General features: G+C 35.1%; 1 protein-coding gene across 1 annotated transcript in view; it reads left to right on the top strand.

Annotated features, from left to right (window-relative positions):
• DMD (dystrophin) overlaps positions 1-18,430 on the top strand; it is a 2,133,690-nt gene that overhangs the window by 725,021 nt on the left and 1,390,239 nt on the right. Inside the window, exons 29-31 of the mRNA XM_027841994.1 lie at positions 2,324-2,485; positions 16,908-17,018; positions 17,841-18,014. Of these exons, the coding sequence (XP_027697795.1) occupies positions 2,324-2,485; positions 16,908-17,018; positions 17,841-18,014 (447 nt within the window). The remainder of the gene's footprint in view (positions 1-2,323; positions 2,486-16,907; positions 17,019-17,840; positions 18,015-18,430) is intronic.

The raw sequence follows: 18,430 nt of genomic DNA, 5'->3' as shown, positions 1-18,430 counted from the left end.
TCTCTCTCTCTCTCTCTCTCTCTCTCTCTCTCTCTCTCTCTCTCTCTGATGCGGGCCTTATATGTCTATGTATAGATCAGATGCATAGAAATAGAGAGGGCTGGAAAGCCTTTGGGAAATTGTGTGGTAAGTTTAATAAATGCAAATTTCTCCCTGAAATATTCTCGTTTTTTAAATTACATTTTTGATGACTTTCATCTGTATATCTCATTCTCCCCTTCTCACCTTGATTGAACCTTTCATTGTAATAAAGAAAAAAAGCAAATATATCTACTATAAAGACACGATCTCTTGCCCATGACCTTCATTAGAATTTTCATGACTCAAGAGTATTTCTTCCTTTTGGTGGTCATTCCTTTACATTGTCATCTTCATTGTGTAAATTGCTACATTGTTTCTTGACTTCCTTGGAGTATATAACCAGGTGGGCAATCCATAGTCAAAAGGTTCAGACAGTTTAATAACTTTCCTTGTAAAATTCCAATTTGAAATTCAGAACAGTTAGGCCGCTTGATAGCTCTCTTTCCTCCACTCCTCTGCCACCCCTCATTGATTGTTCCCACCTTCTTTTTTTTTTTTTTTTTATCTTGGTCAATTTGAGTGGAGCAAGGCAAAACAAAATAAAATCAATTAAGAAAGAATTAGAAGAGAAATGGCAGCTTGAGGGAAATTTTTGCATCAAATATCATCCATTAAATTCTGATATCCCAAACATACATAGAATTGACACAGTTATAATAACGCTGAAATCCATTGTCTAATAGGTAAGTGGTCAAAAGATACAAATAACTTAAAAATATTTTCAAGTTGTAAATAACCTCATGAAAAGCTGATCAAAATTGTTAATAACAAATGAAAAGCAAGTTTAAACAATTCCAAGGTTTTACTTCTTTCTTTATTTATTTACTTCTCTTCTACCAAATAAAAAGAGGAGGTTGAGGGTAAACATAAAAGATTTTTATAGGATATGATGGAAAGAAATAGAAAGTTAACAATCTTAACCATGACACGAGTGGAATAAACACACAAAATAGAATGGGGAATTGTTGAAAAGAATAGAAAATAGAATTCAACAACATGTGTGTATTACTATGGAGTCAGAAGTTAGTTGACCAGTACTCATTCCTTTCTTCTTCCTTTATGGAAAAGGATATCATTGTATTCTTTTAGTCCATACTTATCTTCTTACAGGGGTCTGGTTCAGATCATTACTCTCTCTTTGGTCACCACATTTCCTCTGTTTCTGTCTCTACCCCTTGCTCCTTCTCCCCCCCCCCTTCTCTCTCTCATTAAAAAAGTTAACATGCAGTATTTATAAGTCCACATTTATGTTTTAGCAGACAAACTTGAGTCATGACCCAAAGCATGGTGTTTTTAAGGAATTGGGTACTTCTTTTGCTGCAGAAATAACTATTTCTGAACTACTGAATGATAGAAATATATTAGACATTGCAGAATAACCCTGGTGTCCATCCTTTTTTGTTATTTTTCTTTCAAGGTAAAAACATTCTTTAAAAAATTCTATGTATCTTGTTCAATATGCTATTTGTATTGGTGGGGGAAGTTCAATCATACCTATAATAATGCTCAAGATTAATTATATCTTTATTAGGATCACATTGTTTATACTACTTGAACAGCATTGCTGATGGAATTGCTAAAAGAACAGGTACACTCCTGAGTCTCGATTGAAAGCAGGAATAAACACTACCCACTCAGTGGTAGTTAGAATTTTGTCAAAGAAAACTCAAATGTTGATCCAGACAGCTATTTAAAATTCCCTGTTGAAAAGTATCTGAAAATACTTTTGAGAAAACTCAAATGTTGATCCAGACAGCTATTTAAAATTCCCTGTTGAAAAGATTCTAAACAGAGTGTGTGTGCCTCTGCTTGTCAGTGGTTGAAATGGATTATCTATCTTGCATGGGATTGTGATGACGGTGACCCTATTCTAAGTAAACCAAATCTCTTGAACTACATAATAAGATCACAGGGAACCTTCGGCCTCTGAATAACAGGTTGCATTTAGCAGGATGTTTTTGCTGTCTTGTAGCCACTACAAAATTTCATGATGCGTATTTTTGTTTTGGAAGGTTGTGGAAAGTGCTAATATCTGAGACTTCTACTGTGAAATTTCCTTCTGATTATTCACTTACTTTTTGAAGCAGAGCTGGATGAGTGGAAGCAGGCTGAGAAATTTATCTTACAAAAAGGTGGCTACAGCAGTCAGGAGCATTCATTGACGTTGCAATCATATGGGAAAGAAGACAGACCTGAGTTTGACATTTTCAATAGCTTATCTTTATTTCTCCTTTTCTTTTAGGCTGTGAGGAGACAGAAGTTTCTGGAACAGAGTATCCAGTCTGCCCAGGAGATTGACAAAACCCTTCGTCTGATTCAAGAGTCTCTGGCATTTATTGATAGACAGTTGACAGTCTACATTACCGACAGAGTAGATGCAGCCCAAGTTCCCCAGGAAGCTCAGGTATGCTGGGTGTGCGAAATCGTTTTACTTAAGTCGCTTTCATTTGTTGAGTATTGTAGACTTCCTAAATTGAATAAAGATGCGTCCTGATGCACTGGGGTTAGTTTTTAATTTATTTATCTTACATTTGCTGTGGATTTAAAAGGAAAGTCTGAATAAAATAGATTTCTGAAAGAAACTTGAGGGTAAAAGCGTAGTGAAACCTTTACTATTGTATTCTAATGGTATCAGTTCTGAGGCCAGAAAGAAGACTGAGTATCCTACCAGGAAAGCAAGGATTTTGAGTTTTTGTTGTTCAGCCCTTTCAGGCCTATCTGACTCTGTGATCATGACCCCTTTGGGGTGGACTAGGCAGTAATACTAGAGTGGTTTGCCATCTCCTTCTCCAGCTCATTTTATACATAAGGAAATTGAGGCAAATCAGGTTAAATGACTTGCTCAGGTTCATACTGCTACTAAGTGTCTGAGATCCAGTTTGAATTAAGGAAGATGAGTTTCCTGACTCCAGTCCAGGCACTGTATTCACTGAACCACGCAGCTGCCCTAGCCTCCTAAGACAATTTTGTTAAAAATGTAACCGTCCAACATTGCCTTTACCAAGCTGCTGTGTCATCAGAACAGAACCAACATCTGATGTTGTGTTAATTTGTACATGTTGTCTCCCCTGATGAAATGTTGGTTCCTTGAGTACAGTTTTACCTTTTTCTTTGTAACCTAAGAGCCTAACACAATGGCTGGCACATAGTAGATCCTTAATAAATTCTTGTTAAATGACAGATTGGTTGTTTGATTGACGATGAGACTCTTTGGTAGAAGAGGATCCTGTTGGCAAAGTTAAAATTTTAGTTTTGCCTAGAGTGAGTATTTGCACACTTAGTGTTTGGAGGTCAAGTGAACTAGTATGAATATATTTGTAGATACTAATATTTTTGTAGTGTTGATATCCTTAGTCACCTAAAGTATATAAATATCAATGTAAATTATGATGATTTGATATTTTACAAATGTATCATAAAGAAGGAAAACAGGGATCTAAATTAAAATTGCAGTATTCAATCTTAGGTCCCCACATCTGCACCATTCCAGTGACATCTATCCTGACACCCAAACCAGAGAGAGCAACCTATTTTCATGACTTTTAGAGCAAGCACCAAAAAGAAGACAAAAAAAATGAGAGCTGAGGAAGCCAAGTTAAAGCTGATTCTTTATTTCATCTAGACATTTGGGATTCTTATTTTAAATGTGATAATGAAAGTAGTACTTGAAAAATGTTAATCTTTTGAAGTATGACTTTAAATGAGGACATTCAACTATAATTGTTAAATATTCAAAGGAATTGGTGCTGAAGTGGCAGGGTAATATTTGAATTAGTTTGCCAACCCATTATCATAACATGCATGTGGCCCTTGATTTAAAAAAAAAATCATTTGTTTTTAGTCTACATTTTTTTTCCCTTATCAGTCAATAGTGATCACAAAGGTTTTGGGTCTTTCCTTTATATTACAGATTCTTTTGTATGGGTGTAGGCGTCTGTGTGTGTATGAATGTGCTTAAATGAATATACACACATAGGTATGATCAAGGCCAGCCCTAGGCATACTTGATATAGCATGAGGATTGCTGAAAGGACTACCTGCACCTCAAATATATTTACAAATTAACCTACCCATGCTCTGAAATTCCACTATTAGATCTAATCCTTCTGCGTTAAAGCATACCTTGAGAAAACTCCTGCTTTGTGGCATAGCAGGAAAAATCAGAAGACATTGGTTTAAATCTCACCTTTGCTATTTACTAGCTCTATAATCACACTCTTCAATTTAAATTAGTTTTTGTATCAATTGACTGAAAGGGTTAGATTAGATCATCTCTAAGGTCCCTTTTCTTTCCAATAGTTTGTGATTCCTTGAACTTGATCATTGAAAACAGTTAATAGAGTGTTTCAAATGAAGACATTTTACTTGGAAAATAAGATAAAGCGATAATACTTATTTGTGGCAGGAATTTGTCCATCATATCATTTAGATGGGGGTAAGTCAGCACAGTGTAGTGGATAGCCTTCTGGCCTTGGAATCTGGAGACCTGGGTTTAAAATCTGACTCAAATAATCATAGATATATATGACCATAAAGTCTTTCAACCTCTCAGTCTCAGTTTATTCATGTATAGAATGGTATAAGGATGCTGGTAGTGTATACTTCACAAGGTAACTAAGAAGAAAGACTTCATATTGCAAAAAATAGACATTTTTATATGAGATAAAGGGCAGATAAGTTATGATAGGTGGATATGGTAAAGGGAAATCTTCCAAGGAGGTTCTGGGCAGGAGATAAAGAAGGAAAAGGTAACAATAATGGCATATGTTTTCATATTGCTTTATGTTTTACAAAGTATTAATTTGATCTTTACAATAACTCTGAATAGTAGCTGGTTCATGTTATTATCTTCATTTAATGGATAAAGATACTGAGGATTGAAGAGGTTAACTGATGTAAGGTCATACAGCTAATGATGGAAGCATTTACTGGTTAACTTTAGAGAAGCAACATGGAAGAGTGGATAAGGCATTGAACCCGTCAGTAGGACCTGGCTTCAAATTTCAACTCTGAACAAGTCACCTGTTATGTGCTTCAGCTTCCTCATCTGTAAAATGAGGGGGATGATCTAAGGCCCCATGCAGTCTATGACCTTATCAGCCTACCAAAAAAAAAATCATTTCAAGCTCTACTTTCTACATGAAGTGTTTTCTGATCTTACCTTTCAGTGTCTTCTTCTTCAAAATTACCTTGCAGTTTTTGTTTTTTTGTACTCTTAGAACTTTATTATGTAGAATTTGTGCTAAAAAGAAATGAAACTTCTGGAACAATCACTTAATTGTTACAGGACAGTAGGAACAAAGCCTGTGTTCCTTTTGGGTTGGAGGGGCCTTGTTTTCTTTTGAAAGGTAGGGTGGGGGAGTAGTTGGCCCTACTTTGTGGGCATGGGCCAGATAGTAGGAGTCGGGACAGAGAGTTTCAGAAACTATACAAGCTGAGGCCCTGATGGTAAAAAAAAAAAAAAAAAAAAAGTTCTTGGAGGTTGGGGCCTCCCCTACACAGACACATGGCCCATGTCCAATTTCACCTTAGGAAGGGGATGGGACACTTCTGCTGTCATGTGGCCAAAGTGAACGCAAACAGTCTGGGGGAAGAGAGAGGATGGGACAAATGATAGAATGGTGGTTTTAAAAAAACTTAACAGCAAAAGCAATATATTGAATGAAAACTCAATGAGATGGTAGGGGGTAAGTAAGGGAGGAGGGGGAGAGGTGGAGAAGAGAGACAGAGAGAGAGACAGAGAGAGAGAGAGAAATACCTTCAATCTTCATGTGAATCTTCCAAACCTGAACTGCCTTGGCTGAGGGCCCCCTCTCCCACTCCCCTCTCATACCCTTCAGAGCAAGTGGGACAGAGTGTGTTGCGGTCAAAGGAGAAGCAAAGGGAAAGGGGAGGATCCTCTTTCCCGATAGAGAGCACACACAGCTGCAGGCTGTAAACACTACAAGTATGTAGGTTTCTATGACATTTACAGATACATACATAAATATATTACATACAACAGTGAATCAGGTGCAGGCAGATAGATACTCCCCCCAGACAGACTCTTGGCTGAGACAGTTACTGTTTCTCCATAAGTACTATCAAATAAAATGACTCCAGTCTCCAAGAATGGGTCTCTATGTCTCCTCTCAGGTCCAGTGTCTTCCTCACCCCATCCCCCACCAGGAGAGCTCAGTTTGTCCAGTATGGAGGACTGCCATAGGTGGGTTTGGTGGCCTGAAAGGTACAGGGTTGGCTACCCTGGCCAAAGCCACCCTGCCCGTTCTGCTGGAGGTGGTGATGTAGCATCTATATCTATATCTATATATACATATATATACACACATAGGGAGAGAGAGAGAGAGAGAGAGAGAGTTATGTTTGTGTAGGTTGTTTCCCCCGACGGAATGTAAGTTCCTTGAACATTACCTTTTTCTTTGTAACCCCAGAGCCTAGCACAGTGTCTGGTATATGTTGTTGTTCAGTTATATTTCAGTCGTGTCTGACTCTTCGTGACCCCATTTGGGGGTTTCTTGGCAAAGATGCTAGAATGGTTTTCCATTTCTTTCTCCAGATCATTTTTACAGATGAGGAAACTGAGGCAAACAGGATTAAGTGACTTGCTCAGGATCACACAGCTAGTAAGTGTCTGAGGCTGGATTTGAAGTCAATGAGATGAGTGTTGCTGTTTTCAAGCCCAGAGCTCTATCCATTGTACTACTTAGCTGCCCACCTGGCACATGGTGGATGCTTAATAAGTGTTTGTTAATTGATTGATTGGTTGGTTGATTGATTGTGAGACTCCTTGGTAGAAGAGGATCTTGGAAGTAAAATTAAAGTTTTCATTTTGCCTAGAATAAGTATGTACACACCTAGTATTGAAAGGTCAGGTGAACTAATATGAATATATTTGTAGAACCTGATATTTTTTATACTGTAGATATCCTTAGTCATCTAAGATATATATGGCATCATCATTATGACATAATGAGTGTCCTTATGGTCACAAATAAAGGTCATATATATGTGTGTGTGCGTGTGTGTGTGTATACAGACACATATATTCTACCTTAAAACTACTGTTCTAGAAATATACATATATTTCTAGATAGATACATATATAAATATGTATCTATCTAGATAGAGTGATAGTTGTAGAATTGAGGAAAACCAAATGACTTGTTAGAGAATATGGAACAGTTACCAGTTTTAAATTCAAAAAGAAGATCTGAATTGAAATCCCAACTCTTAAGTGTTATTTCCTGAGTGGGAAAGGAAGCCTTTTCACTTCTCTTGGTCTCAGTTTCTTTATGTGTAAAATGAAAGCTTTGGACCAGATGTTAAATATTGTCCCTTTTAGATTTGTCTTTTTTTTTTTTCAATTTAACATTCAAGTCATTGGGGAAATATTGAAAAAAGATAAGTATCAGGTAGAATGTGTGACTCAGCTCTCAGATCCTGGGTTTACACAAACCAGGTTCAATCTTTGGAGATTGTTCTCTCAAATCATATTTCCCTGACATATTTTGCCCCATCTAGATTTTCCTCAGGAAAATTCAAAATATTTTGGGCTTGACCTCCAAAGAAGGAAGTAATTGCATTCTCATGTAAACACACAAGGAAATAATGAATATAAGATACAGGACAAACTTCATTTCCCCCTCCCCACCACAACCCCCACAGAAAATGCAGAACAACACAAAGGACCCTTTCCCCTTTCTAGTGAGTCTAATATTCTACTCTGAAGGACTGGGCCTCTAGCCTTATAATTCTTCTCTAACTGCTTGAATTCCCCTTGGAAGGGAAATGAATTTATTATTGTTCAAGAAGTAACTTCTTAACATTTAGATGAGTTTTACCTTCTCCCCAGGGTCCTGTAACTGTCCTCCTGCCCTAAAGGCTTGAACTCTCTCCAGAAAGAAAATGAGCTTGAGGTTTCTAGAGAGACCACCCTCTTCCCAATGAAGTGTCCTAACTGAATAAATTACAGGAATAGTGGAGTACAGAGGGCAGGTTTTTTTGTTCCTCGGTGTCATAATGCATTCTCTTTCTACTGCTTTGTCTCTGGGGCCATGTGCTTCACTCTATTCTTTCCAAGGGATTAGCACTGTCCAGGAACTCTCTCTTCTACTCTTAGAAGACTGGGTCCAGAAATTCTCTAAAAAAGTCAACACTGCTTAGGACAGTAGTTCTCAAAGTGTGATTCTCAGACTCCGGGGTGGGGGGGGGGCGGTCTTTAAAACCCTTTTAAGGAATCCATGAGGTCAAAACTATTTTCATAATAACACTGAGATGCTGTTTGCCTATTAAAATACTCTTCTCTTTTCCAACTATGTATCAGTGTGGGACTGGATTTTATTTATATACTTCAATCAAAACAACTTGTCAACAGATTGAATGCAGAAGCAGATATAAGAATCTGTCTTCTATTAAGCCAGACATTAAAGCAAATTGCAAAAATTTGTAAACCAATGCTATTCTCTTCACGATCCTTTTTTGCAAAATATCTTAATAAAAATATCTTTATGTTAACTCATAACAGATTTATTATTGCTTTTTAAAATGCCTTAATAAATATTTTAAAAAATTATCAGTTTTAGTTTCCAATGTGGTAAATTTTGATACCTACATGCCACATAAATAAAAGCTCTTTGGGATGTGCAGTAGTTTTTAAGAGACTAAAGGGGCCCTGAAATCAAAAAGTTTGAGAACTATTTTGTCTAGGAAATCCCTAAATCTCCTCTACTCAGGAAGCTAGGTCATGTAGTTCATCATCTCTAAGGGCCACATGATTAAGAGGTTATGCCCCTGCCTCACAGAGCTGCTTCTAGGAGATCATGTGCAATTTTAAGGTACTTTTGCCCTTGCCTCTATAAGGATGCCATTAGGGGCTATCCCAGGGAAATTATGAAGATGCACACTTTTTTCCAGCCCAAGGTCTTTTCTTACCTCTGCTGCCCTTCTCCCACTCTCTTCCTATGTGACTTAACTTTAGAATATTCCTTTTTTATAAACCAGTACAAAGGAGTGACTGTAATCCACAATAGCCAGAGTCAATCACATCAGTCCCCAGTGTTGAGAAATAATAATTGGTGCTGAATGAAGTCTGAATCTAACTGTGAATATGCAAGCTCTGGATACGGTCCCTGGTCCTTCCAGCGAGGTTTCTTTCAATGGACATGTCCACACCCTCCATAAGGTGATTCCATGAAAGTCCAAACAATTGTCTCATCCTTTTAAGCTCACCAACTTGACCCAACCCTCCAGCCACATAAATATAGCTGAATAGAAACAAAATATATCAATTTAAAAATTGAAATTGCATTAATATTTTTTCTCTCCACTTTGACAAGGTTAGACTCCTAGGAGTAATTAACTTAGGGGCCATGAACTTTTTTCTAACATTCTATTAATTGTATTACAATACAATTGGCTTCATTTATAATTCTTTGTATCTTATTTTATGTGCTGGCTGCAAAAGGAGTCCATGACACACAAAAAGTTTAAGAGCCCATGAAGAGTTAAGAGGTATCATTTTATAAAATGATATAATGCATATGAGAAATGGTACTATCCATACAAATTTTAGAATCTAAAATTTCCTTGAACTAGCCGACTTTAGAACACTGAGAAAGCTTGATTTGGTGTTTACTGTACCTGCATTTACAAAATTGCAGCTGACATTGAAATCATCTAATAGTAATATATCATATTGGAAAAGGCAGATAGTCTGAAAAAACTATTGAAGCATTGTTCTTCTTGAAGATTTTTTTTTTAAGATGACTGCAAGTAAATTGTTTTCTGGAACAGAGTTATCAGCTGTGCAGATTTTCTTCAAGTTTTGGGTTTTCTAAAGCTCAATCTGAACTTGTGGTTAAAGTCCCTCTGGGAGGAAATACTGTCTATGGTAACAAAATAAAGTCTGTGAAATAAGCTCTTGAGCGAATATAGCATTATGCAAGGAAGGGTTACCAAGGGAATATCAAAACAGTATTTTCCAATCATTACAGGAGTGAATATATAATTTTTAAAAGAATCATAACACTGTATATAAATATGAGTTGAATATCAGTTGGAGGATATTAAGGGAGTATTGATGATGCTTTAAATTAACTTAACTCATTAAGGTGAGTGGGATCAGAAAAGTGGCACTATCTTTGCTTGCCCTCTTCTGTTTTAAATCTGTATTTGGATTTTCTGTTAAATAAAATCAGTTCTTTGGGTGTCTGTCTCCACCAAGTGGTGATACTAGGGTTGTTCTGTTGTGGAATTTAAATAGTATGACAGGTTCCTTTCCTTTCTGTCTTTGAGGATTACTTGTATCTATAAGTTCCTTTAAGTTAAATTAAATCCCACTAATTACAGAAATTAATATCTTTAAACTTCCTGCCAGATGCAATCTTAATATTTTTCAAGGTTAGTATGAACTATAATGCTTTCTAAAAGTTTGTATTTGTAACCACTTTCCAGTAACACTACATAAACACTGGTTTTCTAGCAAGATTAGAAAATTTGTCATTCTGATTAATCAAGACTTAATATATTATACAATGAAAATACCTAGGACAAGGGACAATACCAGTTCCAAGTAGAAGGATGTAGGTACCTGTTTCTGCAATTATATAGATACACAGGAGAAAGAGAATTCATTCTTCCTTGAGTCTCAGTATTTTATTTTGCACTCCTTTAATGCAATAATTATGTAATAATGTGAACCATGGTTATTTCTACAGATATTTTGTCCTCTTTTGATCCGTAGGATCAAACAGATCTCCTGAGATCGAGTTCAGTGTTCTTTCTCCCAAACCAGTTGCCCTTCTGAAGGTTTTTTTTTTTCATGTTTCTGTATTTGTTTTAGAAAGGAAGTAGGCTTTGTAGGGAAGAAGGTGTAAAGCTCTCATTACAAGCCAGGTTTGAACATGAATATTTGGACACCGCTTTTCCCTTGCTTTCTAAATTTAAGTATTATTCTTTACTTTTGGTTTTGTGCAGGTGATGATTTATTTTCATTATATATGAATCAGGGCAAAGTGTCAACATCTAGGTGGCTCAGTGAATAAAGAATTAGACCCGGAGTCAGGATGATCTGAGATCAAATCCTCGTACAAAGACTAACTTGGTGATCTTGGGCAAGTCACTCAATCTTTCTGTGCCTCAGTGTTCTCATCTATAAAGTGGGAATAATACTTACTTTCCAGGATTGTGATGAGTTTAAAATGATATAGTATCTGTAAAGTGCTTTATAAGCTTTAGAACACTGTGTAAATTGTAGCTATTATGTTTGAGAAGTTGCCTTTTAAAATCAATTAAAATATGCCTAAAAATTAAGAATCACTTGAAAAAGAAGACTCAGTAGCGGCTAACCTAATAAATGATGAATTCACCAAATATCATCTTGGATATATTGTCTCATCTTGGATATGCATAGTTTTATGTTTGAGATCTTAGAAGATATATAAATATTTATTTCTTTGCTAGTCTTTCAATTTTCAGACTTGGAAATACTTCCCCTTCCTACAGCTTTATTACCAACAATTTCTTTATCCTCCAGGTTAAATAGAAAAAAAAAAAGGAATATGTACATTGTATCCTAGAGTGTCGATTGTAATGTAATATAGATAGACTAAGTAGAAAAAATATTTATGTTTAATACCTAGAATGAACAGTTAGGTAGCAAAGTGCATAGGGCTGGAGGGTCTGTTGTTCTCAGCAGTTCAATTCAGTTCCAAAGCTGGACTCCAGGCCTGCTCTGCATAGGGGTAATCACAGTAATGCAAGATAGTAGTGCTAAGGAGAAGAAAATCTCTAATCCTTCTACCCCTTACTGAATTCTGTAAGTCACAAGAGAGCAAGGAAACAGGGATTCTCTCCCAAGAACTGGATTATTCTTCTATAACTGATCCTTTTCTCTACTCCACTTTTCAACCAATTCTCTTAGAGAAAGTTTACGGAACTGACCTACTTGTCTTAAGGCTACAAGTATGTGGCTAATCCTCCAACTTTCCATCAAGTTGATGGAGGAACAAATGGTACAAAGGTGTGGAGATGGGCAATAAGAATATTAGTCAAGTCAATTCAAAAAGCATTTGTTGACACCTACTATGTGTCAGGCACTATGCTGAATGCTAGGGATACAAAGTAAGTAAAAATAGTCCCACTTTCAAGGAGCTCACAGTCTAATGGGAGAGATGAGAAACAAACAACTATGTGCATATATAGTTATAGATAGATAGATATAGATATAGATAGATAGAGGATAAATTGGAAATAAATTCAGAAGGAAGGCACTAGCATTAAATGGTATTAAGAAAGATTTGTTGCAGAAAGTAGGATTTTGATGGATTTGAAGGAAGCCAGGGAAGCCAAGAGCCAGAGATGAGATAGAATAGAACTGAGGGATGGGCAATAGTCAGTTAAAAATGCATTGAGGTGAAAAAAAATTCATTTTCTGATACTTTACAGAAAAATTTATTGACTTAAATTTGTGTTTTGGTCATTTTAGCATAAAATGGTTCTTGCTGAAATTAATAGGCAGAATTGGATTACTGAAATGTGGCTAAGTCAATGAATGAATGTTTTGGTCACTCAAATTCTGCTATATTTGGCAAATTCACAGAAGCAGTTGGGATCAGTAACCCAAAAGCCAGATGTAGATATGATTTTGGAGAGACTTTGATAATATTTCAGTATGACTAAAGGATATAATGGTATTCTCATCTTATAGTCCTACTTCTTCATCTTCCCCACAGGAAGAGAAAAATTTACTAAAGATTTGCTGAGTTTTCGTAAACTAGATTTACAACATTCTTCTACTTTACTAGTTTTTAATTCAGTCAAAAAGGGAAATGAGGTTAGTCTGGCACAGGGGTGGGAAACCTGCAGCCTCGAGGCCACATGTGGTCTTCTAGGTCCTGTGTGGCCTTTTCACTGAGTCCAAGTTTTACAGAACAGATCCTTTTATTAAAGGGATTTGTTCTGTGAAGTTTGGATTCCGTCAAAGGCCCCACTTGAGGACCTAGAAGGCCATGTGTGGCTTCAAGGCCACAGGTTCCCCACAACTGGTCTGGTATGTTTTGTTCTTGATGAAGCCGTGCTACCTCTTTGTAATCACTTTTTACTTATCTAGATGTTCCCCAACCATTTCTTCATTACTCAGCTCTAGCATTTTATACTTAATTATTTTCCCTTTGTTGAAAATTCAAACATTTGCCCTTCTCACTCTTTTAACTCTCATTTTCTATGATCTGGCGAATATCACAAACATGTGCTAAACAGTCACATTTGCTAGATCTTTCAGGACCTGAGGATGTAGTGCATCTGGGCAAAGGGGGCTTCAGTTCATCAAGGGCAGTTGAGTATCTTTTTACTTTCTCCCTGCTTATCTTGCATACGGAAATAAGTTGTTTTCTTGTTCTGTTATTTGGAATGGGAAGATCTTTCTACTTTGCTGAGAATACAAACAAAATAAGAGTGAAACAGCTCTATCTATTTTCTGTTCAGTTAGAGTCATCTGCCTTGTGGTGACTTCTGAATGGGAATGCATAATGCATATATTTTTCATCATCCTATGATAATTATACAAAAATTAATCATATAATAAGACAGAGCAATCATAAACACATGTAAAAATAGAAATAATGAATTGATGTTTTAGAACTTGAAAACATTTCTAACAGTTGTTGAGCAGTTACATCTGCCAGTTCTTTCTTTCTTTTTTTCTTTCTTCCTTTCTTTCTTTTTTTTTGTGAGGCAATTGGGCTTAAGTGACTTGCCCAGGGTCACACAGCTAGTAAGTGTTATATGTCTGAGTCTGGATTTGAACTCAAGTCCTCCTGATTCCAGGGCCAGTGCTCTATCCACTGCACCCACCTAGCTGCCCCTGCCAGTTCTTTCCAGACCTAAGGATGTAGTTCATCAAAATAATAAAATAGCAACTAATAAAGAAAAGATGAACAAAGACTTAGGCTTAAATGCAGACTTTCATGATATTGTGATTGATGAGTCAAACAAAGGAAAAATAAATGGAATATTAAGTACTGATGTTAAAGATAATTATAGCAATAAGGTACCTTGCAATTGATAGGCTATTGGTAAGGCTGTCTCCTAAAGAAAAAAAATACACAAACACACACACACACACTCCCAGTCACTAAAATATAGAGAATTAATAAACATATCATACAAAAAAGATTAAAAAATAAAAATTAGCTTTCATAAGACACATACAAAAGAATTCTTAGAGATTAAAACAAAAATAGACACAATTAAAAACCCTAAAATGGATAAACAAAACTAAGGTACTTTTTATAAATTGCAAAAGTTATAAACTTGTTCAACACGAAGAGAAAGGAACACTAAAACATCAAAATAAAAGGGTGAATTTACAGCATAGAAGAAATAAAACAATTATTAGAAGTTATTGTACATAATAATATACAAGTGAAATTAAGCATTCAAAGAATGGATGGGTGAATTCATATTCACCTTCATTCTACAAAATATATAATACATAAACAAAGGAAGATAATTGTACCGAGTAAGCCATAATTGAGCTACAAAAATTACAGCAGAGACAAAATGTCCTATACCAAGTTGCTTTATGAAACAAATATAGTTCTGCTATCCAAACAAGGGAAAGACAAACCAGAAAAAGATCATTCCAGACCAGTTCAATTAATAAATATTGATGCAAAAATCTCAATTAAAACCTTTGAGAGAGATATAGAGAAATATATCCAGAGAAAATAATTCACTATGACAATTTGGATTCAAAGCAGGAATGCAAAGAGAGTGTAACATTGGGAAAATTGGCATGATTAATCATATAAAACAAAAATAGCTCAAACAGCAATTATTTGGTAGATTGTAAAAAATGTTTATGATGAAATACAATACTCATTGTATTAAAAAAAAAAAACTTAACACATAGGCATGAGAGGAACCACAATGGAAAAACACTAGAATTCCTTATAGAAATAGTGAAAAAGTAAGAATGTCCTCTCTCCCCACCATTATTTGGCATAGTTATAGAAATGTTGAATATAGTAATAACACAAAGTTATAAAATCAAAGTCATGAATATTTCTTATGAGAAGACAAAATTATATATTTTCATATGGTTTGATGGACTTAAAAAATCCCAGACAATCACAAATGAAACCATTTAAGATATATTTACGAGAAGCTTATAGGATACAAGATAAATCCACAAAAACTGAATTTCTATATAGCACTCAAAAATGCTAAGAATAAACAATAATCACAGAAATTATATTCAAAGCAACTTCAAAATGAATGAAATATGTTAGCCTACCATGTTATGTGTAATATTTGTAGCGATGTGATTAGCTACAAATGCAATTAGAAATTAAGAAAAAGACACGTAATTAGCAAGATTCATTGCTTATAATTTGTCCATATCAATATAATAAAAATGATAATCTTGCATAAATGAATTTGTATATTTAATGCTATGTCAATTAAAGTTTTAAGGAGAATACTTTAAACAAAATAAAAATTTATTTAGAAGAATAAAAGATATAATAGTTCCAGGAAAGTAATAAAAAATGAAAACAAAAGTGAGTCAATGCAATACTAGTCTTAATCAGTAATTATCAAAATTATTTTGTACTGGTTAAAATAAGATAAAACAAAGAGAAAACACCAGAAACATAAGACAGTGAATAAACCTAAATAACAAACAGGATCAAACAAAAACAGTAGCAGAGTGTTGGATAAACCCAATAATATAAATTATTGGAGAGAGAATTTCTTCATTTGACAAAAACTGGGAAATCTGTAAACTACTACAAGTAGTTTGACAGAGATTAAATTTTGATGAAGGCATATACAACCTACCAAAATGAGCTCTAAAATAATGTATACCTTCAAGGTATTATTGAGAAAGAAAAAAATAAATTTAAAAAAAGACCAGAAGGAGATATGTACTTTTCAGAAATATGGCTTGGGGAGAATTCTAAACCAAAGAAGGGATAGAGCAGACCATAAAAGACAAAATTTTGACTCCACAGAATTAAAATAGTTTTTACTAAAAAGTAATTAATGAAGATAGAATAACATAAACTATGAAAAATATTTGCATCAAATATCACTGATTAAAATATCCAAGATAAAAAAGGAATTTAAATAAATAATTTATTGCCAAGAATGATAAATGTTCAAACAAGGAGAACAGTTTTCAAAAGAGGATTTAGGAGTTATAATTAACCGTTTGAAAACAGAAGTAGAAATTAAACAACTCTGAAGTTTTAGTTTACAGCCTATGAGATATCAAAGATGATTTAAAAGAAAAACAAAACAAAACCAGAAACTCAATTTTTAGGGGCTGTGGGAAGAAAGGCTCACTGATACATTTTTGATAGAGTTGTCAATTATTCTAATAGTTCTTAATAATAATTTGAGATTATTTTTTAAAAGCAACTTAACAGACCATACATTATGATCCAACAACTCTGCAGCTGAATTTATTATATATAATTTTTGTTTTATATTTTCTTCATATACATATATGAAGAAAATATAAAACAAAAAATTAAAAATCCAGCATATATCAAAGTATTCATAGCAGTGCTTTTTGTGTTAGCAAAGAAGTAGAAACAATGAGTATGCATATTAGTTGAGGAGTGGATGAAAAAACTCAGAAGAGGTAGGAATGGGGAATTCCTGTCCCATCCCTCTCCAATTACCGCTGATGTCAAGACAAAAGACATCAATTAAAATGTAAATATATACACCCCTTGAGATGTGCAAATGTGTAAATTAAATGAATACTGTTTTGTAATGACTGCCAAAAGACTAATTATTATATGTTTTCCTTCCAACAGAAAATCCAATCTGATTTAACAAGCCATGAGATTAGCTTAGAAGAAATGAAGAAACGTAACCAAGGAAAGGATATGACCAAGAGGGTTCTTACCCAGATTGAAGTGGCACAGGTGTGTCAATGCGCCTAGGCTTCAGATAAAATTTTAAAATATAATGAAATATTTTTATTCTGTCAGCATGATGGTTGATGTTAAATAAATGGTTTTACATGCATGGACAAAACATTTTAAGACCATGAGCGTGGCATCTCATTAAAACGATACTACTTTATATCTGATCTACTTGAGGACTGGCTATACTAATAATACAACTACTATTTGTGTGAGGAAAACCCCAAATGAGGTTACAAAAAGTGATCCACAAATGAAAAGTGACTGAACAACTTCAACAAAACAAATCATTGTGCTGGGGGCTAGGTTGGGGAGAAAAAAATAAGACATTGTGTTTATAAACTCAATATGAAGTTACTCTGTAAACATACGTTGTTATTGTTGTTGCTCAGTCATGTCTGACTCTTCACAACCTTGTGGACCATGCTGTCCATGAGGTTTTCTTGGAAAAGATGTTGGAGTGGGTTCCAATTTCCTTCTCCTGTGGATTAAGGCAAACAAAGGTTAAGTGACTTGCCCAGGGTCACACAATCAGTAAGTGTCTGAGTCCAGATTTGAACTTAGGACTTTCTAACTCCGGGCCCAGCGCTTTTTCCACTGGGCCATCGAGCTGCCCCTTGGAAACATATAGCACTATATAAATGCAAGGTTGTAACAGTTTTAATAAAAAAGAATATCCAGGAAGAAGACAAAAAGAAAGTATTGTACAACAACAAGCTTAATAATTTTTTGAGGGGGCTCCATAAATTGATAATGTTTACAGACATGGGTTTGAACATGTTTTTTCAGAATATTTCCTAGTAATTTACTTTGCCTTTATAGAAAAAATTGCAGGATGTTTCTGTGAAGTTCCGCTTATTCCAAAAGCCAGCCAATTTTGAGCAGCGTCTAGAGGAAAGTAAGAGAGTGTTAGATGAAGTGAAAACACAGTTCCCTGTATTGGAAATGAAGAGCGTTGAGCAGGAAGTAGTGCAGTCACAGCTGGATCATTGCATGGTATGTACGTCTGGTTAAAAAAAAAGTCAGCAACTTTTAAAAAGTGCAAAGATGCTTTTGATTATATAAAATATTTGGGGGAAGTCTGATCATTTGGCTACTTCATTACGTATTTTCCAACAAAAGGTTTAAGTGGCTTGTAAGAGATTTTATGTCTGCATTTTTGCTGAAATTTCAACTAATCAAGTCATTTATTAAATACATTATATATACACACACGTGTGTGTGTGTGTGTGTGTGTGTGTGTGTGTGTGTATTCTTGAACACACCTTGTCCCTACATTTCTCCTTGGACAGTGAAACACAGATCAAAGGAGACTATTGTGATGAAACATTCAGAAAGGAAAAACTTCATTAGTAATGATGCCATTAAAAAAAACACAGTATTTTTGCTAGTAGATATAAGTAAGGCAAAAC

This window comes from Vombatus ursinus, unplaced genomic scaffold (assembly GCF_900497805.2).
Source record: "Vombatus ursinus unplaced genomic scaffold, bare-nosed wombat genome assembly UNPS02004827.1, whole genome shotgun sequence".
Classification (NCBI taxonomy): domain Eukaryota; kingdom Metazoa; phylum Chordata; class Mammalia; order Diprotodontia; family Vombatidae; genus Vombatus; species Vombatus ursinus.
This window is presented reverse-complemented; position numbering and strand designations above follow the sequence as displayed.